Below are 25346 nucleotides of genomic sequence, written 5' to 3'. Positions count from 1 at the left end.
AGGCATTCTATGTCAGCACTGCCATGGTTAAGTCCGCTGCCACAGCTGCATGCTGCCCAGCCTCCTCTTACCAGCCAGCACACATAGCAGAAAATGTGATAAATCTGGTCTCACGTCTGAAGAGAACATTTCAACTAGCAGCATCCGGGGGGGGGGGGGAGCATCCCTTCTTTCCAAGCCAAAGCACAAGGCGAGCAAGGCAGGAATGAAATGTGGAATGACCATACAAGTCAGCATGCTGGGAATAGGAGGGAGGGGGCTGTGTTGGAGAAGCAGCTCTAGCTGATCACTCAGTCCCAGACACACAGCCTTAAATCAGCAGGTGAGACTTTATCCCATTACTAGATATTCCATTCCAGCTGCTACATTCTGGACATTTACTTTGTGCAGAACTGCTTTGCAACTTACCATTTAGTATAGTGACCTCCATCACATTTGATCGCTCATTTTATCACCTCTCTATAATTTTCACCATCACTTAGCCCTCTATAAAGTTTCTTTGAGTTTTTTTAGACACACACCCCCCTCACAAAAAAAGAAAAAAGTATTATATTGAATTTGTTAGCAGCAGTCCATCCCATTTGTAGCCTTTGTTAATTGATGCATGTGTGTGGCTATTGGCTGAGGCTGCCCACAGATTTGCATGAGCAGAGAGGGAGTGTCTGTATCTTTAACACCAGGCACTAAATGACTGCAGTTTCATTGGGATTAAACTACCAAGGGAATGAAAGGATCACGCAGCACACAGGAGGACAGAGCTGGCTTCTAAAGCCGTTCAACCTGGATATGGGGCAGCAAGCCAATCCAACCAGGATCACATTTACCCATGCACAGGTAGGTGATTTGTTAGTTCAACAGAACAAGCAGTGATGCAACTAGTAGCTATGTTGACGTTAAAATAACTATGCATGATCTTTTAAAATAATAAAAGGAATGTTGAAGTGTTGTCATGTGAAGTTTGAAATGTGTTCGGTAACGTGACAGTGCTGCATAGATTAAGAAAAAATGACACTTGAAAAAAAAATTATTTTATGACTATAAAAGAGAGGGGAAAAAAAACACAAAAAAAAAAAAAAAAAAAAAAAGCATTAAGCTAATTGGATTTGGAAGCTGACAGTGCTGCTGTGCCAGTTTCCAGAGAGTGTTATGCCAAAATGTCATTTTTAAATACAACATTGATGTATTATTATTATTTTATTTATATATATATATATATATATATATATATATATATATATATATATATATATATATATATATATATATAATTTTTTTTTTTTTCTTTTAATAGAAAGCAATGTTATTTGAGTGTAAAATATAGACTTTTAATAGCCTTATAAATAGCAAGTAAATACAGTATCGTATAACCACAAATAAATTAGACAGCCGGCATAATTATTTTATTTGCATACTAATATCTATTTGTACTTCGTTTAAACAGCCCTACTTGTTTCTGTATCTAATCACCCTCTACGCTGGACCCAGGCTCAGCTTAGCAAGTTACAGCACAGCTTCGGAATTGTTGTACACACTGCAAGAAGGATTTCCTAAGGGGTATCTCATTGGAAACATTGTGCATGATCTGCAGTTGGGGACTGACCCCCCTCTTTTGTTCAGCTTGGCATCTAAAGGGCTTAGTGGGAAATATGTGACACTCAATGACAGCACAGGGGAGCTGTACACATCAGCAGAGGAGTTGGACAGAGAAGCCCTCTGCCCGCAGAACTCTGGCATCCAGGATTGTGCCCTTCTGCTTGATATTATCATTCTGCCACAGGAATACTTCCAGCTCATCAAAGTAAAGATCGCTATTATTGATGTGAATGATAATGCTCCTGTATTCCCTGTGGCACAGATTTATGTTACAGTTCCGGAGAATGCACCTGTTAACACAAGGCTGGTTATAGAACATCCTGCTAATGACCCTGATGGGGGAATGAATGGGGTCCAGACCTACAGGTTAGTGGACAACTATGGTGTGTTTACATTAGATGTAGAAGAAAATGAAAGTGGGGAAAGGACGCCTTACCTAATTATCATGGGGCCCCTGGACAGAGAGGTCAAATCTGAGTATAAAACAATTATAATTGCAGAAGATGGAGGTAATCCACCTCTTGTTGGCTCTGCAACCCTTTCCATTCTTATAAGTGATGTCAATGACAACTGTCCTCAGTTCAATGAGTCTTTGATTAATGTGACACTTCCTGGAAATACGAGCACTGGGGTAAAGGTAACTTCAGTGCAAGCTGAGGACAAGGATTTGGGGAATAATGCCCTGATCACTTATGCCTTTAGTGAACGGGTTCCACATTCATCAAAAGAACTTTTTGACTTGGATGAATCGACAGGAGTAATAAAACTTTCCAAGAAGATAGATGGTGGTACGATCAAACAACATAAGCTAACTGTACTTGCCAATGGTCCTGGGTGCATCCCAGCTGTGATAACTGTCATCATTTCTATTGTAAAAGTTACGTTCCGCCCACCAGAAGTCATACCACGTTATATTGCCAGTGAAGAAAATGGGATTGTATATTTAAAAGAGCTAGAACCTGTCAACTCTCCAATTGCTTTTTTTACTATCAAAGACCCAGATGGCAAGTACAAAGTAAATTGCTACTTGGAGGGAGAAGGACCATTTCGTCTGACTGCATACAAGCCCTATACAAATGAATATTTGCTTGAAACTACAAATGCTCTAGATTATGAGGTGAAGAGGGTCTATAATATAGCAGTGGTTGCAGTTAGCATACATGGGGCTCATGTTAAGACGTCATTACAAGTTCAGATCCTGGATGAGAATGATAATGCTCCCATTTTCACTCAGTCTACTATAGAAGTGAGCATAGAAGAAAACAATCCAGCCAATGCTTTTCTGGCCAAACTGCATGCTACAGATGTTGACAGTGGTGAAAGAGGACAGGTTTCCTATTATTTAGGAGCGGATGCACCTTCTTATTTTGCTCTAGACAAACACACAGGAATTCTTACAGTTTCAACATTGCTAGACCGAGAGGAAAAGGAGAGATACAGGTTTACTGTAAAAGCCAGAGACTCTGGCACACCTCCAAAGGAGTCAGTAGCCACTGTTCATATTACCGTGCTGGACAAAAATGACAACAGCCCTCGTTTCATCAACAAAGATTTCAGCTTTTTTGTTCCTGAGAACTTTCCAGGCTTTGGTGAAATTGGAGTAATCAGCGTCACAGATGCTGACTCTGGACAGAATGGATGGGTTGCTCTTTCTATAGTGAATGGAAGTGACATTTTTGTCATTGACACTGGCAAAGGACTCTTGAGAGCAAAGGTATCACTGGACAGAGAACAACAGAGTTCTTATACTCTCTGGGTCGAAGCGTCCGATGGTGGTGACCCAACCTTGTCTTCTACGGCTAAAATTACCATACTGCTTCTGGATGTTAATGACAACCCACCAGTGGTGTTATTCCCTCAGTCAAACATGTCCTATCTTCTAGTCCTGCCTTCAACTCTCCCTGGTTCCCCTGTCACTGAGGTTTATGCTGTGGATAAAGACACAGGAATGAATGCAGTTATTGCTTACAGCATAATAGGAAGGAGGGGTCCCAGGCCAGAGTCATTTAAGATAGATCCCAAGACAGGCAATATAACTTTAGAAGAGGCCCTGATGAGGAATGACTATGGTTTATACAGGTTGTTAGTGAAAGTTAGTGATCATGGTTATCCAGAACCACTGTTCTCCACAGTGATGGTTAATCTGTTTGTCAATGACACTGTCAGCAATGAAAGCTACATAGAAAGTTTGCTTAAAAAAGATCCTGATATTAACATAGAAGAAAAAGAGCCACAGATAGCAATTGAGCCCACTCAGAAAAGGATGGAGGCAGATTCCTGTGTCCCAACATTGGTCACCCTGTCCATTTTCTGCTTTGCCTCCATCATATTAGTCACTCTAATGGCAATGTACATCTGCCTAAGGAGAGGCAAAAAAGCCCACAGAATCAATGAAAATCTCGAAGTGCAAATCCCGCTCAATGGCAAAATAGATTTTCATTTGCTTGATAAAAAGCCAATTGAGATTTCTAATATTTAAAGTTGTTTTTTTTTTTTTCTTGCTGATCAACAATCTGACAGATGTTGGAGGATGAAAAATTAAAATTAACACAATGTGTTGACAATGGTTTATCATGAAGGACCACTAATTTATACCATATAGTAATATATATGTAAATAACTCTTTACAGCTTTTTTATTAAAGCAACAATTCTTACAGAACTTGTAAAAAAATTTTTATACTTCTGTAATGCACTACATACCGAGTCATTAACTGTTTTTGGTGAACTCGAACACCTGTGATCACAATATATACAGTATAGATCAGACAGAGCATTTTAAACAGTCAATGTTTTTGTTAACCAGCAGAGGGCCCAACACTATAAGGAGTCAAAAAGGTATGCAGATTATATTTTTAATGCTTTATTGTCATATACCATTTGCGCAACTAAAACCCTTCTATATTTATAAAAATAAAGCTTGGAAAAAGACAGATTTGATACACTGAATGTATATTATTGTACCTCACTTTAAAAAAAAAAAAAAGACATACGTTTAAAGTGCAATTCATTTTAAAGCAAAGCTCTAGATGATGCAAAGTATAATGTATATATGGCTTTGCTGGCTATGTTGTATCAAAATCTATTGATATAAACAGTATTTGGTGTATATGTGATATATTGCAAATCACATATTGCCTTTAGATAGCTGTAATGACTGGTAAAAGCACGTACTTGACAATCATAACCCAAAACACTTGTCAATATATTTTCACTTTTGTATTAACAAAATTTCATTTTACCCTTTTTTTTTTTTGTTTTTTTTTTTGTTTTTTTTTTTTTTTGTTTGTTTAAAAAAAAACAAAAAAAAACCTTGGTGAGCCAGTTTGATCATAATTTATTTTACAGCAGATAATGATCTAGTGTTTAACCTGGAGAACAGATCTCTAGCACAGTGACCTATTCCTTTAATCATTGTGTTTAGCTAAGATGTGGTGTTTGGTTTTTGGCTGTGCTTGAGTGGAATTCAAACACTACTTTTCTTAAGTATTGTTGCAGATTTTCCACACTGTTTTCTTGTGTAGGACAGCATAAATAGCAATACATTTTATAAAGTAGTGTAATATTTATTTACTAGGAGATGATTTTAGAATCCACAGACCATATGGTAACGAATAATCAATTACAATAATGACTATTATTGACTTGGCTGTGTGTTGACACTGAACTGGCCTCAAACCATTTCTGTAGATGTCAAGTGAATGCACTGTACGACTATATGTCCACCTGATATTTCACTGTAAATAGCTGGCAAAAATGTGACCGTTTTCTAAGAAAAAAAAAAGAGGGTAAAAGTTGATGAATTTCTGCATTATGTCTGTACAGTACCAAAAGTGTTTATATGTCTTTAAATTAAAGCTATATATTTTCATAAAATGTATTTGTTTGAATCATTTGAATGGAAGTGTGTAAACTATGATTTTTTTTTTTTAAATAGTAACATACAAGTACAGGCTGTGCTTTTTTTTTTTTTTTTTTCCTCTTATCATTCCGTTAAGTACCAGCACCAGACATTCAACACCAACAATTATATTATGTGCAATATACAGTATAACATCATAACGTAAATGCAAAGTAAGTCTTTACACATTTAACCTTTGGCTACACACTTCACATTCTGATTGCACAATCTATTTGTTCAGAAGTCCAAGTGTCTACTGTATGTTGGGGGTCCATTTGGGTTAAAATGTGTTAATCAAATATGGATTAGGTTGTATTGAACAGTGATTGGATAAAATACTAAAGCCTAGATGGCCAGACCAACAGCATCAGTATGCTGAAAGTGGTATTGAACCCAAAAGTAAACACTTTTACTTTTTTTTTTTTTTTTTAGATTGCAGCTAACCAATTCTTAATTATAATGGCTGCATTAATTTTTTTTTTTTTTTTTTTTTTTTTTTTTTTAGGCTTTAATTTTTTTTCACCTGGTGATCTGCCCAGTAAGTCTGTTGTTCTTCAACAGAATAATCTGTCTTGCAGATGTAGCAGTTGTAGGGTTGAAACAAACCATTTACAGCTGAAAAGGTGATTACAAGGATCAGCTTTTTATTTATTTATGTAAGCCCTTTTACCCCAAAAGGGAAACAAAACTGTAACTGCTTATAAAGTGTGGAGTTTGGCTTTAATTTGTTAGTGTGCCAAAATCTGATAGTGTATCTCACACTCCCCCCCCCCCCCCCCCCCCCCGAAATAACAATGCTGCTGTCCAAAAGTGTCCCTGGGCCCCATCATCCAGAGTGTAGGCACTCTAATACAGGAAGTGTGTTACTGACCAGATCCTCAGGTGAAAACGGAGGGGAAAGTTTAAAAAAAGAAAACTAGTGCACCCACACATCTAGGGACTGCTAAGCTGCAATGTATTACATTTTGGGTTTTGGATTTATTACCACTTTCAGTCAACTTGACAACACCTCCTATAATTTAATTTGTCTACCTAAATGAGCTAAAAGCAAATAAGGTTTTTCTTTGGTACTTTTTTTAAACAAATACCTTTCTTTCCAGTATTATAAGCTGACAAATTATTAAAAACGTAAAATAAGAGTTATTTTATGTCTAACCCTTTTTAACTGTTAGTACTATTGCATTCATTTACAACAGTATTGTCTTATTCATCCTGAGTCTAGGAAACCCACATATAGCTCATTTTTTCTACATGTGACATTTACATACAGCCGTGTAGTACGTTTTTAAAAAAAAGTTTTAGTTTTTAAAGCAATATGCTGTTTCTAACAAAAAAAATTAAAAACATTCCAGTAAAAGTGCACCAAATATTCAAAAAGGAATACCAGGTTTTTCATAGATTAGTGCTTTGAAACTAATAAAACATTGAGGAGTTAAAAAATATTAAATGTAAAAATAAATAAATGTAGTGTTATTGCAAATATACAGTATCTCACAAAAGTGAGTACACCCCTCACATTTTTGTAAATATTTTATTATTATATCTTTTCATGTGACAACACTGAAGAAATGACACTTTGCTACAATGTAAAGTAGTGAGTGTACAGATTGTATAACAGTGTAAATTTGCTGCCCGCTCAAAATAACTCAACACACAGTCATTAATGTCTAAACTGCTGGCAACAAAAGTGAGTACACCCCTAAGTGAAAATGTCCAAATTAGGCCTAAAGTGTCAATATTTTGTGTGGCCACCATTATTTTCCAGCACTGCCTTAACCCACTTGGGCATGGAGTTCACCAGAGCTTCACAAGTTGCCACTGGAGTCCTCTTCCACTCCTCCATGACCACATCACAGAGTTGGTGGATTTTAGAGACTTTGCACTCCTCCACCTTCCGTTTTGAGGATGCCCCACAAATGCTCAATAGGGTTTAGGTCTGGAGACATGCTTGGCCAGTCCATCACCTTTACCCTCAGCTTCTTTAGCAAGGCAGTGGTCGTCTTGGAGGTGTGTGTGGGGTCGTTATCATGTTGGAATACTGCCCTGCGGCCCAGTCTCCGAAGGAAGGGGATCATGTTCTGCTTCAGTATGTCACAGTACATGTTGGCATTCATGGTTCCCTCAATTAACTGTAGCTCCCCAGTGCTGGCAGCATTCATGCAGCCACAGACCATGACACTCCCACCACCATGCTTGACTGTAGGCAAGACACACTTGTCTTTGTACTCCTCACCTGGTTGCCATGACACACACTTGACACCATCTGAACCAAATAAGTTTATCTTGGTCTCATCAGACCACAGGACATGGTTCCAGTAGTCCATGTCCTTAGCCTGCTTGTCTTCAGCAAACTGTTTGAGGGCTTTCTTGTGCATCATCTTTAGAAGAGGCTTCCTTCTAAGAGGACAGCTATGCAGACCAATTTGATGCAGTGTGCGGCATATGGTCTGAGCACTGACAGGCTGACCCCTTCAACCTCTTCATCAATGCTGGCAGCACTCATACGTCTTTTTCCCAAAGACAACCTCTGGATATGACGCTGAACATGTGTACCCAACTTCTTTGGTCCACCATGGTGAGGTCTGTTCTGAGTGGAAACTGTCCTGTTAAACCACTGTATGGTCTTGGTCACTGTGCTGCAGCTTAGTTTCAGGGTCTTGACAATCTTCTTATAGCCTAATCCATCTTTATGTAGAGCAACAATTCTTTTTTTCAGATCCTCAGAGAGTTCCTTGTCATGAGGTGCCATGTTGAACTTCCAGTGACCAGTGTGAGAGAGTGAGAGCGATAACACCAAATTTAACACACCTGCTTCCATTCACACCTGAGATCTTGTAACACTAATGAGTCCCTTGACACCAGGGAGGGAAAATGGCTAATTGGGCCCAATTTGGACATTTTCACTTAGGGGTGTACTCACTTTTGTTGATAGCGGTTTAGACATTAATGGCTGTGTGTTGAGTTATTTTGAGGGAACAGCAAATTTACACTGTTATACAAGCTGTATACTCACTACTTTATATTGTAGCAAAGTGTCTTTTCTTCAGTTATATATATATTCATATAATTTTTCATTTAATTTTATTTTTTCTTTGCACAGTTTGCATCATTCATCCATCCCTGTGCGCATGTGTAAATTTAAATGTGTGGTTAACAGCCTAGAGCCTTCGACTGCCTTTGTACAGGAGGCTGTGCACAAAATCTGCGACTTTCAGTTGCAGAAATGTGCTTATTAGGCTTCTTTCACACAGGGTTGGCTATTCTGCCACTGTTAAAAGCATGTTTTGCTATTTTGAAATTCCAAGACTCCAGGCACAGCGATCAATTGCAGTTGTACATTGCGATTAGCTGCGTTTACATGCGGCTGCGTTTAGCTGCGTTGGAACATTCTTCACATTTCTAATGTGCTTCCTGTTGTTTTTCTTTATTTGTTGCTGCTGCTATCTGAAGAAATAGAACAATGCGATTACCTGCAGTTATGTGCAGATAGCTGCAATAAATCAGTTCTGGACGCAGTCAAATTTACTTATTCTAACCACACAAAACCCCGTGTAACGAAACCATTGCTAAATGCAGTGTGTGAATGGGGCCATAGGAACGCATTGTCTGAGTTTAGCTGCGGTAGGTTGATAACTTGATTTATCCATCTCTAAAAGCTGAATTCTATCGGCCCATGTGAAAGGGGCCTTATTTACAGTGTACAGCCACCTGTGTCCTTGTGAATGCCCTAATGAGTCCTAAAGGGCACAGTGATCTCTTCAGACAATAGTTTGCAATCAAACTTGCAAACAAGGATCCAGTGATCACTGTGATTGGCTGTCATTGTGATCAGTTGATTGGGGACTGACTCTAATTGATTCACAATTGTTAATTTGAGACCTGAAGCTGTGAGTGACAGTGTGGTCACAAACCTTGGAAAGCTCAAAGCTGCAAATTTAACATTCTCCTAGCACAGGGTGCTGCGTCTGAGAATGTTAATCTACAGATTGTGTCGTAGTGGTTTGACTAATTGCTCGAGGACTGCACCTTGTCCAGCAGATGGGAACCAGAACTACACCAACTCATTTGTATTACGTTCTAAAGTCAAACCATCCCCTCCCAAGCATGCAGTGGTCAGATAGCTGTGCACCTATCACACTTCGCCTCCTGGGAAAAGTGTACTGTGTTCCCCTTACTGTCTAATAATGGCTTTCAGTCTGAACGTGTTAATGCACATTATACATTATGTAAGGTACTGGTTGTCATTCAAGCTAGAGATGAGGTTGCTGCAAAGCAGCCTGTCCTATTGCAAGCTTAGCAAGGTCATGTATAAATAGGAAGCAGGTTTTAATCAACAGCAGTCCATGAATGCATATTCGATGATAGAATCAGTCAGAATAATTCAAGGGATGGGGTAGCATTTATTTATTAACACGTAGGCTGCCCTTTTTTTCTTTAACCACTGGTTAATGCACCTGTCGCCATGCAGAGATGGAAGATGGCTGTTTTCTAAATTGTATTTGGAGTGTATCCTTGCATCATAAAGACTAATAATGGCCAACCTCTAAATATTCTAGATCGTGACTTCTGAGTTCAATCTGAATACACTAGCTGCATACTTGTTATGGGTCTGTTTCTAAGTACAGAAGGTAAAGATAGATACGCAGTTGAGACAAGGGGATCAGCTATGTAGTCAACATTGTTGCATTTTAAAGGTCCACATAAGGGAGGCTTTTACAGGTAAATACCATGCATGAAATTAAAAAATGCACATATAATCCTAAGGAAAAACTGTTGTTAAAATGAATGGTCTAGCGACAGGGTCCCTTTAAGGTACAATTGAGGGTTATTTACGAAAGGCAAATCCACTTTGCACTACAAGTGCAAAGTGCACTTGGAAGTGCAGTCGCTGTGGATCCGAGGGGGACATGCAAGGAAAATAAAAAACAGCATTTTAGCTTGCACATGATTGGATGATAAAATCAGCAGAGCTTCCCCTCATTTCAGATCTACCCCTCAGTCAGGGCCGGATTTCCCACAAGGCCACCGAGGCCAGGCCTCGGGGCGGCAGTGGTACAGGGGCGGCGCCGCTCCTGCAACGAATTCTCGGCCGCCCCCCACACTAACATAGCAGCATGTGATGCAGCGCACCCAGGTGCCAGAGAGGTGGGGGCGCTGAAGCAGTAGAGTGCTCCTCTCCCTCCTCCTCCTCTCTCTGTGTGTCCAGACTGAGGCGGCTTCCTCCGCAGGTCACCGCCGCTGCTGGTTTTTCGAGGCTCAAGCCTGTCCCCCCTCCCTCCTCCTGTCAGAAAAGGAGAGCAGCCGCCGGAGATCGGAGCGGCTGGTCTCTGTGCGGGGGGGGGGGGGCGCGTGTTCTCCTGTGTCTCTCACTCCCGCCCAAGCCTGTCTCCATCTGTACACTAATGGAGGGGGGGTTGTCCTGGGGGGTCTGTACTAGTGAAGGGGGGGGTTTGTCCTGGGTGGGGGGGGGTTTCCTGGGGGGTCTGTACTAGTGAAGGGGGGTTTGTCCTGGGATGTCTGCACTAATGGAGGGGGGGTTGTCCTGGGGGTCTGTACTAGTGAAGGGGGGGTTTGTCCTGGGATGTCTGCACTAATGGAGGGGGGGTTGTCCTGGGGGGTCTGTACTAATGGAGGGGTGGTTGTCCTGGGAGGGGGGGTTGTCCTGGGGGGTCTGTACTAGTGAAGGGGGGGTTTGTCCTGGGATGTCTGCACTAATGGAGGGGGGGGTTGTCCGGGGGGGTTTGTACTAATGAAGGGGGGGTTGTCCTGGGGGTCTGTACTAATGGAGGGGGGTTTGTCCTGGGGGGGTCTGTACTAATGAAGGGAGGGGTGGTTTGTCCTGGGGGGGTCTGTGCTAATGGAGGGGGTTGACCTGGGGGGGGGTTTGTACTAATGGAGAGGGGGTTGTCCTGGGGGGTTGTACTAATGGAGGGGGAGTTGTCCGGGGGGGGTTTGTACTAATGGAGGGGGGTTGACCTGGGGGGGTTTGTACTAATGGAGGGGGGTTGTCCTGGGGGGGTTTGTACTAATAGAGGGGCGTTTGTCCTGGGGGGTCTGTACTAATGGAGGGGGGTTTGTTCTGGGGGGGTCTGTACTAATGAAGGGAGGGGGGTTTGTCCTGGGGGGGGTCTGTACTAATGAAGGGAGGGGGGTTTGTCCTGGGGGGTTCTGTACTAATGAAGGGAGGGGGGTTTGTCCTGGGGGGGTCTGTACTAATGAAGGGAGGGGGGTTTGTCCTGGGGGGATCTGTACTAATGAAGGGAGGGGGGTTTGTCCTGGGGGGATCTGTACTAATGAAGGGAGGGGGGTTTGTCCTGGGGGGATCTGTACTAATGAAGGGAGGGGGGTTTGTCCTGGGGGGATCTGTACTAATGAAGGGAGGGGGGTTTGTCCTGGGGGGATCTGTACTAATGAAGGGAGGGGGGTTTGTCCTGGTGGGGGTCTGTACTAATGGATGGGGGTTTGTCCTGGGGGGGTCTGTACTAATGGAGGGGGGTGGTTTGTCCTGGGGGGGTCTACACCCAGGAAAGTACACCCAGGACTCCAGAGGGAGAGGACACTGCTGAGGGAAAACCATCAGAGAGAGAACCCCACTGCCCTGTGCCACCAGAGGGAAAGTCGCACAGCCTGGTGCCATCCCTGGCGGAGAAAGGAATGGAGTCATTGCAGGAATACAGATCTGGGTGCTACCCAGCGGAGTCGCCATGGGCAATTCAGAGTGAGCTGACTCCTGATCAGAGGAACCGTTGCTGTATCTCTGGGTCAGGTGAGAGGGCCGATCGGCCATTATCTACTAATGTCCATAGGAACTGCAGTCTCTGACCATCTCCTGTATCATGTCTGCAGTCTCTGACCGTCTCCTGTACTATGATTGCAGTCTCTGACCATCTCTTGTATCATGTCTGCAGTCTTTGACCGTATTATGTCTGGGGGCTCTTTCTGGTGGTGTTTGTGTGGGGGGGAGGGGCGGCATTGAAGGGCCCGGCCTTGGGGCGGCAAAGGGAGTAAATCCGGGCCTGCCCTCAGTTTTACAGCGACTGCACTTCCAAGTGCACTTTCAGTGCAATTTCAAGTGCACTTTGCACTTGTAGTTTGCACTTCTAGTGCAAAGTGGATTTGCCTTTTGTAAAATAACCCCCACTGTTTTTATATGCTCCATTGTTCTTTACGATTGTAATTGTAGATGTGTCTTAACCCTTATGCTGCCACCAATCGACTGCAGCGTAGGCTTTTAAACGCACATTTTGGCTGCTATAGCACCTGCTTTACATTTTGCTGGAAGTGACAGCCAACTACCCTCTGCCATGTACTGTATGTCAGGTTCTGCTGTCCCTGATGCTGTCCTGGCATGGGCATAGTGGTTGTCAGCGGGGAGAACAAGCAGATAAACACAGAAGCAGCAAACATTTTGTCCCTTTCAGGTTCAGCGCTGTCATTTCCTGGCAGCAATGGCCGGTAAAGAAGCTGAATAAGCACTATCTGTGCTTAAAGTGGAACTTTAGTCAAAAAATTGAGTCCTGCTAGAGCATTAGATGCTGGCCCATTTTGCAGGTATAGTGATGTAAAACATTAAAAATAAGTGTCTATACTGTTTAAAATCCAGTAATAGATTGTCACACCCTGCTCTGCACATGCTCAGTTGCTCTCTATTTTTCGGCGCTGTGATAAAAACACAGATGCCGATCTGCTGAAAGCCTCAAGATTTACTTCTGCTCAGGGGCTCTGGACTTCAGCAAAATGGCGTTCTACAGCAAGAAGAAACAATGCTGGAGGCAATTTACAATACACACTAATTTTGTTAGCATAGTTATTAATATGGAATGTACAGTACATACATTTTTTGGAAGCCGATCTAACTCGCTCTGACTGGATCTCACACTGAGCTGTCACCCGCGGCTTCATTGCATAGGCGGGTGCAGAGGAGACAAATGACAATGGAAGCCCCATAGTAGGTCTGTGGGTGACACCACTTCCCATTCATTTCACAGCCGTTGTCGGCCGCATTCTCTGCAGAGCTTTCGCTGCTGGAGATCGAGTCTGAGCGGGTTAGATCAACTTCCAAAAAGGTATGTATACTTTTTCTTTACAGGGATAGAGAGGTTAGTGTTAGATCCCTGGTGCCTATAGATGTTGCGATTTTAGTTTTTGCGTGGACTTCCACTTGAAATATAAATGTATTGCAGTACTCCCCTAACAGTGCGTTATGGTATATTTCCATCGGAAGGCCTGTGGTATTTTGTTTGATTCATCATACAGGGTCAGCATCTATTTCTGGGGCTAAGACGTTAGCCAAGAAATGATGTAATCATGTAAATCCCACTTTCTGAGCAATAAACTTTATATTCTTGGCTTTGTATATGCAGTTTATTTTAAACAGGTCACGCCCCTGCTGCTGTCTTCCACTCTGTGACAAAAAATTGTAATGTACCATCTGAGTGAGTGATCACTGGGGGAGGGGAGGAAAGACTGAGAGAATGCTTTTCTTCTTCTTCTTCTTCAGCCAACTGATAACATCAATCAGCAGGCAGGCCTTGAGAGTGTATGTCTAGGCACAGTTACTTGTCTGGAGCTCAAGGACTGCTTATTAATAATAAAAGGTATTGTTTTCACAAATGATACTGTTGTAGTAAATGATAGGTTGTCCTGAATGTATAAATGTGGGCTTGTAAAGCTATTATTCACTCTACGTTACTATTTTACGTTTCTTTTACTTCGTTTCGTTTAATTTTATCCCATTGTCTCTAAGTAGACTGTAACCTCCAACTATCTATTGTTGTTTATGAAATACTTGTATCTGTACATGCGTACCTATCGGGAATATTTTTCCATAAATTATTGTTGCTGTATATGGTAAGCCGTCATGAATATATAAACGTAGGACTGTAAAGCTATTGATCGCTCTACTTTCCCCTTTTTATTTTTTCATATGAAGTTCAGATGAAATGCTGCAGTATATATTGAAGGTGACAGTAGCAGGATTTTTATTGATGTGTTTTTTTTTTACTTTTATCCCATTGACTTTTTGATTAGACAGTAACCCCAACTATCTATTGTTGTCTAAGACATACTTGTATCAGTACATGTATAAGCTGTCATGAATGTATAAAAGGATTTTTACTATAGCACACTGCCTCTGGGAAGATTGTAACCCCAGTTATCTGTTGCTATCTATGAAATACTTGTATAGTACATGTGCACCTAAAAGGTCTTTTTTTTTTCACAAATGTTTTGTACAGTATATGGTAAGCTGTCATAAATATATCAGTGTAACTAGTATAGCTATTGATAGCTCTACTTTTCCATTTTATATTTCTATATCTAGTTTTAGAAATGTTGCAGTATTTATAGTAGCAGGAGTTTTATTTAAAGTGGAACTTTACCCATATATATAATAAAATATAATATTCTTTAGCAAGTAACATATATTCCACATTAATAATTATGCTACCAAAATTAGTGTGTGCTGTAAATTGCCTCCAGCATTGCTCCTTTTTCTTCTTGCTGGAGGCTGCCATTTTACTGAAGCCCAGAGCCCTTGAACAGCTGTAAATCATAAAGTGGCACTAAACCCATAGATTTGAAAAAACAATTCCTTTCCTAGATTGCTAACTGTCTCATTTGCTTGTGTCCTCAACCAAATTGTCAAACCATTAAATGTTTGGTGTCATTGATCACATGTGGAGAATCATGGCAGTTACAGATCAAATAGAAGCAGCTTCCTTGGCTGTAAAGGATAGGAGGATTAATTCCGCTAAAAGGCTGTCAGCAGGTTGGCCTCTCTAAATTCAGTAGTGCCTAAAAATGGAGAGCACGTGAACATGTGCAGAGCAGGGTGAGACAGTGTATTACTGGATTTTAAACAGTATAGACACCTATTTTTAATGCTTTACTTAGCTATACCCACTGAAAGGGCCAATCTGAAGTGATCTAGCAGGACTTCATTTTTTGACTAAAGTTCCACTTTAAGTATTTTTTGGGTAGACCGTAGCCCTAAATATTATTATTCAGGATTTATGTAGAGCCAACAGTTTGTGCAGCACTTTAAAACATGAAGGCAAACAGTACAGTTACTGTAGAATACAATTCAATACAAGAGTAATAAGAGGGCCCTACTCGTTACAGCTTTCAATCTAAAAGGGAAGGTCAAGTGATACAAAAGTGTGGGGGGTGAGCTGATGGAGAAAATAACAGTACATGTGTTATGTGGAGGCGGAATAGGATTCTCTGAAGAGAAAAGTTTTCAGGGATCACTTAAAAGTGGACAAAGATATAGTGGAACAGATTGGGATAGGAGAGGTTCGGAAAAAGTCCTGGGGGTGAGAGGAGGTGGCAAGGGAACTAGAAACCAGGAGGTCTTGAGAGGAATGAAGAGGACGATTTGGTTGGTATTTTGAGACTAGGTTAGTGATGTACCTGGGGCCAAGTTGCAGATGGCTTTGTAAGTTATTAACCACTAACCGCCCGCCATATAGCAAAATGATGGCGGCAAAGTGGTTGTGTTATCCTGACCGGACGTCATATGACGTCTTTCAGGATAACAAGCTGCTGCGCACCCCCGGTGGCGCTCATCACGGCGAATGTTGTTTCGGTGTGCCAGTCTGGCACACCGCAACTCTGATCTAGGTAAAGAGTCTTTGTCGGAGACTCTTTACCACATGATCAGCCGTATCCAATCATGGCTGATCACGATGTAAACAGGAAGAGGCATTGATTGGCTTTTCCTCACTCGCGTCTGTCAGATGGATATTTAACCACAGACTCGCGTCTGTCAGACGCGAGTAGAGGAGAGCTGATCGGCTGCTCCTCTGATGGGGGGGTCTGTGCTGATTATCAGTGCAGCCCCCCGAGAATGCCCACACTGGACCACCAGGGACGCCACCAGGACTACCAGGGATGCCCACCACTAGTCACCACCAGGTATGCCACCCATGACCACCAGGGATGCCAATCAGTGCCCACAATGGATGCCAATCAGTGCCCACAATGGATTCCAATCAGTGCCAAACAATAATACCTGCCAATCAGGGATGCCCATCAGTACCATCCATTAGTGTACATCAGTGCCACCTATCAGTGCCCATCCATGCCCATCCGTGCCGCCTGTCAGTGCCCATCCGTGCTACCTGTCAGTGCCCATCTGTGCCACCTGTCAGTGCCCATCCATGCTGCCTTTCAGTACCCATCAGTGCTGCCTATCAGTGCCACCCCTGTGTACCCATCAGTGCTGCATATTAGTGCCACCCCTGTGTACCCATCAGTGCTGCATATTAGTGCCACCTATCAGTGCCCCATATTAGTGCCCATCATCAGTGCCCATCAGTGCCACCTCTTAAGTGCCACCTCATTGGTGCCCATCAGTGCCCGTCAGTGCAGCCCCATCGGTGAAGGAGGAAACTTACTTATTTACTAAGTTTTGTAACAGAAACAAAAAAAAAAGTTTTTTTTTTTTTCTAAATTTTCGGTCTTTTTTTTTTTGTTTAGCAGAAAATAAAAATCCCATAGGTGATCAAATACAACCAAAAGAAAGCTCTATTTGTGGGAAGAAAAGAAGAAAGTTTGGGTAAAGTGTAGCATGACCGCGCAATTGTCATTCAAAGTGCGACAGCGCTGAAAGCTGAAAATTGGTCTGGGCAGGAAGATGCATAAGTGCCCTGTATTGAAGTGGTTAAATATCCATTGCTGTCTATGGTTTACTTGTAAAGATACATGCATTTACTGTCTACTTTTTTTTTTAAGCAGTGTCTAAATGCAATGGACACATCTTTAGAATTCTCAAGCATAAATGTTTAAGCCTTTCTTTCAGCTATTGTTTTTTTTTTTTTTTCTACACAAATATAAATAGTGCAGGTTTGCTTTAACGAATACTAATGCCAAAACAAGCAGTCTTATGTATGGCAGGTCTTCTGATGTGAACTTTCAGTTTGTTGCAGATACAGATACCTGACTGAAATGTCACACGACACTTTATTCATGTCAGCACCACTGAACAGACCTTGACTCTAGCCCCTGGCTGCCGCCGCCAAGTTAAACTCCTCAGTGCAAATAAAATGCTGGAGGAGATTTCATTATTGCACTAAAGAGGCAATGACTTAAGTGGGTGGTAATGAAAAAAATACGTACCAGTAGGTGCCCGTTATACATTTTAACAGGTTTACTTAAACAACAAAAATAAATAAAATAAATATTTCATAGAAGGATTCATTGAAACACATGGCCAGGGATGGCAAGTTTTAAAATGATTTACGTAGATGGACACAAAATATCCTTATTATTGTTTTTTGGTTTCTTTTCTCTCCAGTTTTCATCTTTTGGCTCCCAAGTGTCTTTTGCTGTAAATCATAAAATTGTGAATAAAAAAAAGTTTTTCTTTTTTTTCTTTTATAAAATTTTGTGTATAAATACATTTTCTCCTTCACTGATGGGCACTGATAAGGTGGCACAGATGAGGTGGCACTGATGAGCACTGACGATGGGCACTGGTAGGCGGCACTGATGGGTGGCACTGATATTCAGCACTGATGGGCACTCATGGGTGGCACTGCTGGGCATTGATGGGCACTGATAGGTGACACTGGGCACTGAAAGGCTGCACTGTTAGGGGGCACTGATGGGCACTAATAGGCGCCACTGCTGGGCACTGATATGTGACACTGATGGGCACTGATATGCAGCACTGATAGATGGCATTTATAGGCATCACTGATGGCACTGGCAGGCATTGGGGATGGGCACTGATTGGCAGCTGCCTGGGCACTGATTGGCATTTCCCTGGTGGTCTAGGGTGGCATCATAGGTGTGCGCAGCCTATTACATTACAGTGTGCACCCCAAAGCTCAAACACATGTGTGTGCATGTGTATATATACTGACGGTGTCAGTAGAGCAATGGGCGGTGTCAGTAAGGCAGGGATTGGTGTCAGCAAGGCAGTGGCTGGTGTTAGTATTTTTTATTTTTATTTATTTTTTTATTATTGTTTACAGTTTTATTTATTTTATTGTTGTTCTTTTACAATATTTTTTTTAACATTTTTTTTAGGAGCCCTATTAGGGGGCTTTGGTGAAATACCAGGGGTCTAAACAAGGGAAATCTGCTCCACACAGGGTGATTAGGGTGTGCCCAGACACACCTGGCACACCCTGTGCGCACATCTATGGGTGGCATACCTGGTGGTCCAGTGTGGTGACATCCTTGGTGGTCCTGGCGGCATCCTGGTGGTCCTGGGTGGGCATCCGAGGGGGGGCTGAGCTGATAAACAATCAGCACAGACCCCCCTGTCAGGAGAGCAGCTGATCGGCTCTCCTCTACTCACGTCTATCAGATGCGAGTGAGGAAAAGTCGATCAGCAGCTCTTCCTGTTTACATTGTGATCAGCTGTGATTGGACACGGCTGATCACATGGTAAAGAGCCTCCATCAGAGGCTCTTTACCGAGATCGGTGTAGCGGTGTGTCAGATTGACATGCCACACCACCGATCGTCGTGATGCGCACCCCCACAGGCGCGTGGGAGAGGTCGTTCTGGAGGGCCATCATATGACGTCCATCCAGAAAGAGAGCCGCGCCACCCAGCCGTCATTTGACGGCCAGCGCGCGGGAAGTGGTTAAAAGAACACAGATTGCAAAAATACTGACAGGGGTTGTAACCTTTCCTTACTCTATCCAAAATGGAAAAAAAAAAAAAACATTTGCCTTTAGTTCTACTTTAAAGGATATCTAAACCCAAGTGTAGATAATGCAGTTTACCAGGTCATGGGTATGGTGGCTGCCTTAGTTATTTGAACTAAACACATTTTTTTTGCAAGTACAAAAACATACCTGTTGATTCTTCAGTGTCCTTGTTAACTTCCTGTGCACTGAACCAAAATCTTAAACAAGTTTATGAGTCTTCGCAGCCATCTATCACAAACTACAAAACGCCTCCCCCATGTAATGGGGATAAGAGGGAGAGGTTTGCAGTCCAGATCAGAAGAGCAGCCCAGGGTGAACTATATGCGAAATACATACAGTACAGTGTGTTGTCACCTGAGGACAGGAAGTTTGTTACTGTCAGGATTACCATTTTAAAAATAAAGTGAGTAAAAAAAAGTTATTTTGTTACTGTATATGTAGTTATATTTAAAGCGGAGTTCCGGACACTTTTTTTTTTGTTTTTTAATTGATCCAAGCATATTTAATTATTAACTTAAAAAACAATTATAACATTTTAATAAGGATGTTGCTAAAATGATTGTGGGCATGTGAAGCCCAATCGATAACTCTTCCTGGATAAACTTAGGAGAGGTGCATGCTGGGTATCCAGCATGCACCTCTTGATCTTGCACATGCAAGATTCACCGGAGACCGATTGTTTCTAAAATTGCCATAACAGGTGGTGACGGAGGAAGGTCCCGCCCCATTCTTATGGCAACATAGATAAACACATCACGGTGCTGTGATCCGCCTTATATCGCGTCATTTCCTGTCAGGAAATAACAAGATTTTTCATCACAGTACTGCCCACAGACTCCTGTGAAATGATGACACATCATTTCCCAGGAGCACAGGTGAGAGAGGAAGTGACGAGGAACTCCAAGGACCAGGAAGTGGTAGATTAGGAGGACTACATAGCAACAGGATGATTCTGGAAAGTATAAAAAAAAAATTTCCTCCAAACTTTTTTTATAGGTTTAGAGGAGTCTGATTATGAAAAAAAAAAATGTGCAGGGTGGCACTCCACTTTAAGGACTGGAAAGCTGCAGTATATTCCAATTTTGTTTTGGGGTTTAGCTATACTTCATGCTAGTCATGCACATGACAATCCTAATTTACAATTTCCCTAATATTTACATAGAATGGATTGTATACAACGTCCCTCGCGTTACTTTTTCATGTAGTTTGCAATGCGTATGGCCAGCTTTGGGTCTTATTTTTACAAAAAAAAAATCCTCTTCAAGATTCTTTCTCCCTCTCCCTCTTAGTGCAGTGTACTCATCAAGCTCTGGCACGGTCGTATAGTCTGTCACTGCTTCATCCCCACTCTTCAGCACTGGAGACTGGGCAGGAAGCTGCAGTGACACCACTGCCAATTTCTGCTCCCTGATGATGTACCCTGCATCTATGATCCTGGCATTTTCTTCCTTGTTGTCATAACTTTTATGAATCCATTTGGAGCAAGTTACTGATAATATGCTGAATCTTTAATGCCAGATTGTGGGGCTTCAACATGATTAGCAGTACAGGAGAAGGAAGAGGAGATCGCATTTGTGGCTGTTACAGAAAAGTGTTTGCTTCTGCACATGGGGAGAAACAAGAGGAAGGCTTTGTAAGCCACTCAACTACCTGCTTCATGTGCTCTGGCTGTATGGCATGTCCAATACCCCGAAAAAAGGGTAAGTGAGCTCTGTCACTTGATGCTGCCAGCCAACCACTTTGTCCTGAACATTCAGAACCTCATCTACCACCCCCACATGCAGAACTTCTGCCTCTTACTTTGGGCCCGTTTGACATTATTAATAGAGGAGATTTCCTAACTTTATTATCAGTATGGCAATATCATAGTTGCCAACATTGTAAAAAAAATTTTAGGGACACTTTTTTTTGGCTGTAGGCAGAGTCACATTATAATTAGGGGGCTGGGCATGCGTTTGTAAGCATGGCATAGAAAAAAATAGAAATGCGCGCCGCACCGAAGAATGGGCGTGGTTTACGTGAAACAGTGGGTGTGGCTCAAAGAGGGTGTGGTTAGAGTCTGAGAGGGATGGAGAGGGAAAGGGGGAAATGGGGGGAGAGGGAGAGGGATGGAGGGACAGCAGGCCCAGATCCTACACCACAATAGATATATTTGTATTCCAGAGTTTAACAGTCAGCAGATAAAGATACTCCAAACACCTGGTGTTAGCGCTTCAATCATCCCAGCACCATGGTTGTTTTGGTGTCAGGATGATGGAAGCACATTATTTCTATTATTACATTGTAATATAAAATTAACTCATTCAACTCACCATAATGCAGAATCAGTGGGACCCCTGAGCTTGTCACCTGCCATGTCGCCTGCCACCAGCAGAGTCCGTGCTTGCATCAGGTGTCCCGAGCAGAGTCTGTCCTTGCATCAGGTGCCCCCAGCAGAGTCCGTCCTTGCATCAGGTGCCCCCAGCAGAGTCCGTCCTTGCATCAGGTGCCCCCAGCAGAGTCCGTCCTTGCATCAGGTGCCCCCAGCAGAGTCCGTCCTTGCATCAGGTGCCCCCAGCAGAGTCCGTCCTTGCATCAGGTGCCCCCAGCAGAGTCCGTCCTTGCATCAGGTGCCCCCAGCAGAGTCCGTCCTTGCATCAGGTGCCCCCAGCAGAGTCCATCCTTGCATCAGGTGCCCCTAGCAGAGTCCCTCCTTGCATCAGTTGACCCCAGCAGAGTCCCTTCTTGTATCAGTTGCCCCCAGCAGAGTCAGCCTCAGTCCTTACATCAGTGTCCCAGGCAGAGCCATAGTTACCCCCCTGTACATAGTTACCCCCTCCCCCTGTACATAGTTACTCTGCTCCTCCTAGTTAACCCCCTGTACATAGTTACCCCCCGTGCATAGTAAGCCCCCCGTGCATAGTAAGCCCCCCTGTGCATAGTTACCCCCCTGTGCATAGTTACCCCCCTGTACATAGTTTCCCCCCCGTACATAGTAACTCCCCCTGTACATAGTAACCCCCCTGTACATAGTAACCCCCCTGTACATAGTAACCCCCTGTACATAGTAACCCCTCCTGTACATAGTTACCCCCCTGTACATAGTTACCCCCCCTGTATATAGTAACCCCCCGTACATAGTTACTACCCTCCCCCCTGTACATTACAGTTACATTGCTGCTGGCCTGGACTTTACACCGAGAGGGACAAGAGCAGAGCAAACTCCACGAGTGGCGCCGAGTGTTCAGTGGAGAGGGGAGGGGCCGATCCGTGCAGCTAACACCCGGCTTCAGAATTGTGAAGAGAGAAGCAGATTCATTGGTTGCAAGGATCAAGCCCCCTCCCCTCTCCACTAAACGATCTAGCAGCGGCACCGGCTGCCATTTTGTTGGAGCCAGCTGCTGCAGAGCCACGCATTCCCGATTTCCCTGGACAAAAAAGGCAAAATCCTGAATCGGAATGGCCTCCGATCGGGACGAGGGTCCCAAAATCGGGATTGTCCCAGGAAAATCGGGACTGTTGGCAACTATGCAATATGGGAATAAGGATTTGCTGCACAAATGTTGATGATTTGTTGCACAAAACTGCACCGCACAAGTAGGTGGTGATGTACTACAAACAGCCCACCCATCCTGTGCTAGTTAAAAGTTCACACTGCTAACTCTGAAATAAAAAATAATAGTTTTTTAACCTAGTTTAAAGTAAAGTATACAAATATGACTAAAAGGAACAAAAAATAAATAACAACCCAAAAAAGACTGTAAGAGGGTCCAGCAGCTATACAGCAACTGAAGCGGTTGCTGACTCATGCAGAGAATATATTTGAAGGGTAGGTTCACTTTGCACATTTTTTTACCTGCAAAAAAAAAAAAATTATAATTTTATTTTTGCAGAAACTTGTAAAGCATTGCACCAGTGATCAGCAGATCCTCTGCAGATCTGTCAGTGTATGGGCTTCCTTGTATGAGGAAGCTGATACATGCTGATAGAAAGAATGAATTAAATACAACAGCGCTCACAGCGCTGTGTTCATTGAAAACTACAAGCCGCAAAGGCTGCCAGACCTTGTAGTTTTCCATTCACAGAGGGCTGTAAATGAGTGACGCGGCCAGACATGCGGAGCCCTGCTCGGCCACGTTTTCATTTTAAATTGTGACAGCTAGTGGAGAGACAGAAGATACCCACTAGTTGTCAGATCAGGAAGTGGGGGGGGGGTGTACGGGGGTTGGTCTGTTCATAACATGTTACATATTACACCCTGAATATGGGTTTATACTGTAGGTGTGAGAACTAAATGGGGTTATTGTCCAAAGTTTGGGCACGGTTAATAGTATTCCTAATTCTTGTAAAATGTAAACCAGATTTTTCTGTCTAAAGTAAAATTTTAATAATGTAAAATGAATCTATCTAATATTTGATAAAAAAAAAGTGGCACCCACACTTGGAACATGCAGAGATGCTTAATTCAATACAGGATAAAAATGACAAGTCTGCTTCCATGCTAACATGTTTCAGCCCTGTGTGGGCCTTAACCACCAACAGACAACCCGCCATCGTTATATGTTGGCTGTTCGCAGAGGGATATTGTTGTTATGGCAGCAGCCGCAATAACCCAGGTATCCTCTTCTTCAGCAGGCGGTCCGCTTTCAGATAAAAGTGGTCTCTGCGGCGGATTCGCTGCAAGATCCCTTTTATCGACCCTCTCCCGTCGTGCTCCGGTGCCCTACGCCACTTACCGGTGCCATCGGCAGAGGCGGAGGCGATCGCATCTGCTCCCGTCTGTGGTATGGAGCTGAGTGAGAGGAAGATGGCCCCCACCCGTCTCCATACCTATGCAGGGTGGAAGCGACGTCAAAACGTCACTTCCTCCCATAGCTCCTAAAGGGACTTTTTTTTTTTTTCAAATGACATTTTTTTTTTTATTATTGCATTTTAGTGTAAATATGAAATCTGAGGTCTTTTTGACCCCAGATCTCATATTTAAGAAGTCCTGCCATGCTTTTTTTCTATTACAAGGGATGCTAACATTCCTTGTGATAGGAATAAAAGTGACACATTTTTTTAAAGAACAGTGTAAAAATAAAAAATAAAAGGTTAAATAAATAAGAAAAAAAAACATTTTAAACGTGCCTCATCCCGCTGAACTTGCGTGCAGAAGCGATCGCTTACGTGAGTAGCGGCTGCATATGAAAACGATGTTCAAACCACACATGTGAGGTATTTCTGCGATCGCTAGAGCGAGAGCAATAATTCTAGCCCTAGACCTCCTCTGTAACTCAAAACATGCAACCTGTAGAATTATTTAAACGCCGCATAAGGAGATTTTTAAGGGTAAAAGTTTGTCGCCATTCCACGAGCAGGCACAACTTTGCAGCGTGACATGTTGGGTATCAATTTACTCGGTGTAACATCATCTTTCACAGTGTAAAAAAATTGGGCTAACTTTACTGTTGTCTTATTTTTTAATTTAAAAAAATGGTACTTTTTCCAAAAAAAGTGCGCTTTTAAGACCGCTGCGCAAATACGGTGTGACAAAAAGTATTGCAACAACCGCCATTTTATTCTCTAGGGTGTTAGAAAATATATATATATAATGTCTGGGGGCTCTAAGTAATTTTCTAGCAAAAAAAAAAATGATTTTAACTTGTAAACAACAAGTCTGAAAAATAGGCTCAGTCTTAAAGTGGTTAAACATAGCAAAATGAAGATGCTTTACAAATTCTTTTAAAATGCCTATCAGTGGCTATATTGACAGGTGTAAGCTAAATAGCATTACCCCAGACACAGAGACAGGTGTAAATCAAATGCTATACAAAATAACAATAATGTTATAAACAAGGATACGCAAAAGAAACATCAAGAGCCCGGGGCATGGTGTCCAAGATCCAACCAAGATCCAACTACAACTACTTAATGAAAAGTCTAATATCCCACCTCTAATTTATTCCTTGGATGGTATGGGTGTTAGGCATAGTATATACATAAACCTAAAAACTGCCTATTCAGTTGTTTACCCTTATGATTTAATAATCTTCTCCAATCCATAAAACCTGAATTCTGTCATATTACCCTCATGAGTATCTCTAGAATGATTGGATACCATGGATAATTGTTTCACATTGTAATTTTGTTGTTGGTTGTTTGTCAATTTTAGTCCTTCCTCTCTGTGTCTGGGGTAATGCTATTTAGCATACATCTTTTGATCCAG

At 42.4% G+C, this 25346-nt stretch overlaps 1 protein-coding gene across 2 annotated transcripts; it reads left to right on the top strand.

The window, feature by feature from the left end:
• Window positions 1-209: 209 nt before the first annotated feature.
• Window positions 210-4874, top strand: PCDH20 (protocadherin 20). 2 transcript variants are annotated; one of them, XM_073614243.1, is made up of 3 exons: window positions 210-322; window positions 698-834; window positions 1442-4874. In XM_073614243.1, the coding sequence occupies exons 2-3, from the start codon at window positions 787-789 to the stop codon at window positions 4070-4072; spliced, it is 2679 nt and encodes an 892-aa protein (XP_073470344.1). In that variant the 5' UTR covers window positions 210-322; window positions 698-786; the 3' UTR covers window positions 4073-4874. The 2 variants fall into 2 exon arrangements, with proteins under 2 accessions (XP_073470344.1, XP_073470343.1); XM_073614242.1 differs by lacking the exon at window positions 210-322 and having other exon boundaries at window positions 346-834.
• The last annotated feature ends 20472 nt before the right edge of the window (window positions 4875-25346 follow it).

This window comes from Aquarana catesbeiana, linkage group LG02 (assembly GCF_042186555.1).
Source record: "Aquarana catesbeiana isolate 2022-GZ linkage group LG02, ASM4218655v1, whole genome shotgun sequence".
NCBI lineage: Eukaryota > Metazoa > Chordata > Amphibia > Anura > Ranidae > Aquarana > Aquarana catesbeiana.
Note: the sequence above shows the minus strand (reverse complement) of the source record. Positions and strands in the feature narration are given on the sequence as shown.

Bases quoted from the DNA above. Each gene is read 5' to 3' on its own strand.
- PCDH20 (XM_073614242.1), top strand. From the start codon at position 688: ATGACTGCAGTTTCATTGGGATTAAACTACCAAGGGAATGAAAGGATC. The intron at 835-1,441 runs GTAGGTGATTTG...TCGTTTAAACAG, and splicing joins TCACATTTACCCATGCACAG to CCCTACTTGTTTCTGTATCT.